The following is a 6,279-nucleotide window of genomic DNA, read 5'->3' on the forward strand; positions in this document are numbered from 1 at the left end:
CTCAGGATGTATGGATGTTTCATCATGGCCAGGAGACAAAAAAGCGCTGACCAGGTGCCAGCTGGCAAACACCAAAGAACCCACAGTGCCCAGCAGCCCCATGGAGTGGGATTCCCCTGCTGTGCAAACAGAAGAGTATTGCTCCAAAGGGCAAACTGGAAGTGTATACAAAGAAAAGCAGAGGATGCAGCAACAATGAAGGACTTTTGTATTTCAACATATTTACTGTGGGGGGCTTGAGATTGTTTTATGGAAAATGATTAAGGCTCTTTAGTGGAAGAGCAAAGCTGAATCTGCCAAGGGGAATAACAGAAGCCTTAGAAGACATTTTTCAGTTGGGGTAGTCAAACCTCATTTCATTGTAGAGTACAAGTTCAGTTCAGTTAGGTCTGGTCTGATGACAAACCATACAACTGCTTTTGTGTAAGTGTTGCTTTATATAATTGACCAGATTAAGAAGGATGTAGCCATGGCCAGTGAGCAGCCGCTGCTGCCATGGAGCCACTTGTGCTGAGGCTCATCCCACCAGTAGCTTACGTGGAGGCTTGTCCCCTACTGCTCCCCTCTCCCAGTGACCAGGCCACCCGGTAATATTTCCTAAAGATTTTTAACTTACATAGTTTCAGCTATGAGAAGTGCCTTATTTTTGTAACATTTATGATTATTGCAATAGTTGGAGTTTGATATCTTTTACATAATCCTTCAATTACATTCTCCTTCTTTGTTTGCTATAACCCACTTATATATATTAATACATATAAATCTCCAAACTCACCTTTCTTAAAAGCTCATTTCTATGTTGGCAAAGGCCTCAGCTCAGCTGCTGGAGAAGTAAGAGGTCCCCAGTGGCACCTTGTGACCATTTAGGTAGCCCTCTGATCACTTCCCTGCCTATTACAGCCACAGGAGAAGGACAAGATCGAATAGCCACAAGGACTGAATCAATCCCTGTCAGGATGGACTGCACATTAGGAGATTTTAAATACCGTGAAAAGCTTGTGTTTCAAAGTGCCATCAGCCACATGTTTTCGTAAGCACTATAGCTATCCAGTTTCTGCTGCCGGGGGTGGGGAAACTTTTATTAACAAGTGCTGTTATGAACCACTCAAACACTTAAGTTCAGATAGATCTTTCCTGCTATTCATAGCAGGTCATACTCAGAGAGATCCACGTAGACCTTTACTAGAAGAAAGCTCTGCTATCCCAACATAAGTAAATCTACTTAACAACAAATATATAGGTAACCCACACAGTGTCAACCAGTCTGATGTATGCTGCTTGTGTGGATGGGCTGAGCCACTGGGAAAGTGGAGTTTTACCACATGACTCAGAAGGTGATTAAATAAATCTCACACACACCCAGATTGCAGGAATTATGCCCCAGTCTACCCAAAAGCACAAAAGGCCTCATTTCGGGAGCAGGACCATTAAGCAGACTTGCATGTACGATCATGTTTTTCTTGAAAGGAATGGCAAGTGGGAAGGAAGTTGGAAGGAACAGGACTGCACAGACTTTATAAAAACAGAACTGATTTTCTCCAAAACACTGAGACAAAGCTGCATTCCTAGACTGGAGCAAATCTACCAAAATTTGAACTGAACACCCCCAGGAAGTACCCTACCATCAGCACCAGGCATAGAGCTTTTAGTGCAGCCATTGGGCCAGACCCTCCTCTCTACTCAGTGTGTAGCAAGGTAGTCAGAAACAGAAGGAACTGACATCTCTACATCAATGACTTTAAATCCCCAAACAGACCCTCTGGGCTTTAAGCTGAAATACTTGAACCTTGCAGCTACCTTCCTTGGACATAAGCTCTTCCCCACATGGGCCTACACCAGCATAGCATGGTGGAGCTCTCTCCCTTGGCCCCTTGTCACCTTCCTCCATCATAGCAGTGGTGTCACCCCATCTGGAACCCATTCTGCAAGTGTACATACTACCTATGGTAAGTAGTCTTTCAACATTTACAATTCATATTTGTGATTATTTCAAGTGCCACACAGGACCGTGACACTAAAAAAACACCAGTTCCTTCTGTGTTTTCTACTTAGCTTTTTCTCATCGTCAGGAGATTTATGAATTTAATCTCCATTTTATAGAATTTAACAATTTTAACAGCGAGAAGAAGAAAATGCTAAATTGTTTTTATTGCTGTTAGATGTTCAAAGACATCCTGCTACATACTGACATTTACATTTCACATTAAAAGTGAAATACGTTGGGAATGTGCAAGTATTTGTTTTAATTTGACCCATCTGTTAAATGAAAAACAAAGCGGACTTCTAAATCACTATATATAAATTCAGCAATTTGTAACCAATCTATATGTTCATTTCTTCTGGGTTAAAACTTCCCTAAAGCATCACTTTTATGAAATCTCCAAATTAAATTGCTTTGCATTGTTCTTAAGGATGCAGGCCACAGTTTCTTCCTCCTCAGTTTATTATTTCCCAACCCAAGTAAATTAGCAAGACTTGTATTAAGAATCTTGCCACTGAAATGATTTTGGAGGATTCACGTAAGTATCTACTGGCTCCAGAAAGCTAGAGCACAGAGGAAGTGTCACATATTGACAGCAAATTCCCTTAAGATAAAGCACAAGCCAATTGCCTTCACTTAGCTTTTAACGCTCCTGCAAGCAGCACTAGGTCAGCTCTATTCCACGCTAAACCATCACCAAGCAAGAACAATAATCAAGAAGGGGAAGAAAAGCTAAGGCAATTTACCTTCACCTCTCAACCTAGCTAGAACTTGCTACAGGATTCGGATCTTAGACTGAGCTTTAATGCAGATCTGGATGACAATTTTACAAGGGGAGAGCGATCCACAGACATTTAAGGATCCTGCAGCAGCACTTAGAGCAGAGCCTTATCTCTTTTTTTCACTTTGTACAACATGCTGTATTTAGCATTTGCTGCTAAGCCTCTATCACAGAAAATCAGTACTTTCAGTGAAGTAAGGATAGCTAAAGCCCTTTTAATCACCCAGGTATGGGACCTACAATCCTACAGAGATGATTTCTTGCATTGCACAAGACAGTTTCTTCATTAGGTGTACATTCAGGTAATAAGGAAAAGGTCTGTACAGCTTGAAGCATCACATGTCCCATTTGAAACCTTTGTCAATAGCAGCTCCACCTTTTCCCCAAACCTTTAAGTCATATGCCTTGTCTGTATGACAAGTGTTCACCATGTTTCCCAGCTCTAGCACAGGTGGAGCAGAAAAGGAGCTAGGTGCAACCTGGGCTCATTAGTCTGCAGCTTCATATCACAGCCATGAAAAAGCAAGACTAGACAAGGAACCAAAGAATGCTCAAAAAAAGAGTCTTAAAATATCTTATCTACATAAAGCTAGAAGTGGACAGACCCACAAGTTTCAATTCTCTCTCCACAATATCAAGCAGAACACTAAAAAAGCATCACTGAAATACTAGGTCTACTCTGCATTCACACTCTAGATGGTTCATTTATTATATCCAGTATCATATTAAGCAACCCAACAAAACAAGAACTAGCAGTAATGCAGCCAGGGCATGATTAAGGGTGCTTCTAAGAGCATCAACAAATGCGGAGACTGCATGGATCACAGCCCAGAAAGATTCAAGTTGGTGAAATGACAGCTTGATTAGTTTTTGCCTGACAAATGTGGCAAGAGAGATCAGAATCAAACATAATTCCAAGGCCTTCAAATAAAACCAGGCAAAAAAAAATTCGAAGAGGGCAACAGCAATTTGCAAGACCAAATCAATTCTCCAGCCCAGTTTTCTTAATGCCTGGATGCAACACACACACAGCCACAATTGCTGAGACTATGTATGTACCCTCCAGGGAGCATAATGAATTAACAGGGACATGCCCTATGGGTGGGACAAACTTCAGATCTTGCAAGACAGTCTTCCCTCCTATCAAGAGCCTTTACTAAGTATGCACATATTTGTAATTTAATGGGAAAACATACAAGTAGAGCTACTTTATAGCCAGGCAACCATTGCCTATTGCTACCCCAAAGATCAAGCAGCAACACCCTGTTACCCATATTGGTGCATGTAGGTATGCAGGATAATCAAACAACATGAACAGCAGAGAGCAAATGGAATTTTCCTTTTTATTCCCTCCCACCTATTCTAACAGCAAAAAGAATGAGTCAAAAACACACAGGGAAACCAGTTTCTTAAAAACGTATCATTGAAAGCGAAGTATTTCTCTCCATCATTTTGCCCCAGTTTTAAAACATATATCCCCCATTTGGGGAACCTGGTGAGCTAAAATGAAGGCTTCTGGGCTTCCTTCCCATGTGGAAAGGGGGCAGAGGAGGGGAGGCAGAGTAACACGAAGCTCTTACCCAGGAATAAAATGATCTGTCTCCTGGAGCTCTTGCCCTCCGAGCTCTCACTTTTTCTTAGGTACTGATCCTGGTGGTTTAGTCCACCCTTCACTGCCACAGTTCCTTCCTTGTGGATCATCAGGGTCTTCATCATGCTGCGGCACATGAACATGACAGATCCCAGCACTATGATGTACACAGCAAAGGCACTGAAGATGCTGGCCTGAAAGACAGACCACTTGGAGGAGAGGCTGGTACAGATGGTCATATTGTGCTTCAGATCAGGAAGGTGGTGCCTGGACATAGGCTTGTCACAGGCAGTCACACCTTGGTAGCCCTCAATAGTTTCCAGGGGGTATTCTGTGCCCATGGCAAAGAGTAGAGGCAGAGCCACTATCACAGACATCCCCCAGACAAAAGAGATGAGCAGCTTCACCGTGCGGGGTCCAGAGACAGCCTTGAACTTAAAGGGGTGGCAGATAGCCACATACCTCTCAAAGCTGAGGGTGGCAACATGCAGCACAGTGGCATAACTGCAGGCTTCAAAGAGGAAGTAGTAGAGCTTGCAAGCCACATTGCCATTGGGAGTAGAGAAAGGGCTCCAGATGGCACTGAAGAACTCCATGGGCATACCCAGCAGGATGACCAGCAGATCAGAGCAGGCCAGGCTTACCATGTGGTCTGTGACCTCTTTCTGCAGGTAGCCCTTCTTCTGCAGGATCCTGGTGGCCTTGATGGTGATGCTGTTGCCCAGGATGCCCGCAACAAAGATGCAGACATACACGGAAGCCAAAGTGATCTTAATCCAAGGAGACACTTCAAACTCAGGGATGTGGCTGTGGTCAATGAGATCAGAACAGTCTGAAGAGTATGTCTGTCCTGCCATGAGAAGCCCCTTGGGGGGAAGAGGAGGGAGAAAAAGCCGCCTGCCCTCTCTGATGTTCAGATTCACAGCAAATGGATCCTTTCTTGCCTTGCCCCTCTCACTGCAATGCACAGGTTAGAGCAGTCAGGCACAACAAACCTGTCTCAACCAGCCACACCTACAGGTTTTGTTATCAACAGCCACTGAGTCAGTGAGCCGAGCATGAAAGTGTTTCAGATCTTACCTATCTCTATGGCAAACATCTCTCGCTCCTTTTGGATTTTTCTCCTTTCTCTACTAAGTGAAGCTGCCGCTCTCCAGCCCTCTGTGGTCTGAACTGCTCTTCTTTCAACATTTGCCTCTTCCTCTGCAAGCAAAGGCAGCTTTTGGTCCCTGCCCCAGGAGGAGGAAGTCAGAGTTTCTGCGTGGTTATAGCTTCTCTGTTAACCATTAACCTAAATCTTGGCACAAGCCACCCATGTTTGAAATGCACTTCCTGTAATAAGAGCTCCTTCTCAGGGATAGATTAGGTTGATGGGGTCAGGCTGAATATTAACTGAGCTTCAGACTTCCATGTGCCAACATGCTTCACTACTTAACCTCTCCTTTAATGAAGACCTCAGTATCTGCTGCAGCATTATTTGCTACACAGCTTGTGCAGCCACAAACTGATTTACATCATCAGGAGCTTTTGGTTTTCAGTTGCTGCTGATGAACTGGTAGCTTCTTAAAATAACTGGTTATATTCTAAAGAGACTTCTCTTTAAGTTATAAAATAAGATGAGCTTTAGATTTAGACACATCCATTGTCTCCCTTTAATTTTCTACCTTCTCGTGTTAGATAACAAAAATAATAAAGTTAGTAATCCCAATCATATTCCTGCTTTCAAGTAATTCAGAGTAGCAGGGGATGAACATGGACTTCCTGCTCATGTCTCACTCGAGGGAGAATGAATTTAATGCACTCTTTAGTTTTAGTTTCAAACCATAGCACTGAAGGCTCCCGAGGTACCCCCTGGAAACATTTAATTAGAAGGTGTGTATATGGATTCGTAAACCTTTACATTACAGTGCAAAACGGTAGAACAGC

General features: G+C 43.2%; 1 protein-coding gene across 2 annotated transcripts in view; it reads right to left on the reverse strand.

Moving 5' to 3' along the window:
- GPR39 (G protein-coupled receptor 39) overlaps positions 1-5,609 on the reverse strand; it is an 88,073-nt gene extending 82,464 nt beyond the window's left edge. For both annotated transcript variants that reach the window (XM_065671336.1, XM_065671335.1), the window contains exons 1-2: positions 5,434-5,609; positions 4,343-5,310 (exon numbers count right to left, since the gene is read on the reverse strand). In XM_065671336.1, the coding sequence (XP_065527408.1) occupies positions 4,343-5,210 (868 nt within the window). In that variant the 5' untranslated portion in view covers positions 5,211-5,310; positions 5,434-5,609. The remainder of the gene's footprint in view (positions 1-4,342; positions 5,311-5,433) is intronic.
- Positions 5,610-6,279: the final 670 nt, after the last annotated feature.

The sequence above is a fragment of the Lathamus discolor genome, chromosome 3, assembly GCF_037157495.1.
Source record: "Lathamus discolor isolate bLatDis1 chromosome 3, bLatDis1.hap1, whole genome shotgun sequence".
NCBI classification, from domain to species: Eukaryota; Metazoa; Chordata; class Aves; order Psittaciformes; family Psittacidae; genus Lathamus; species Lathamus discolor.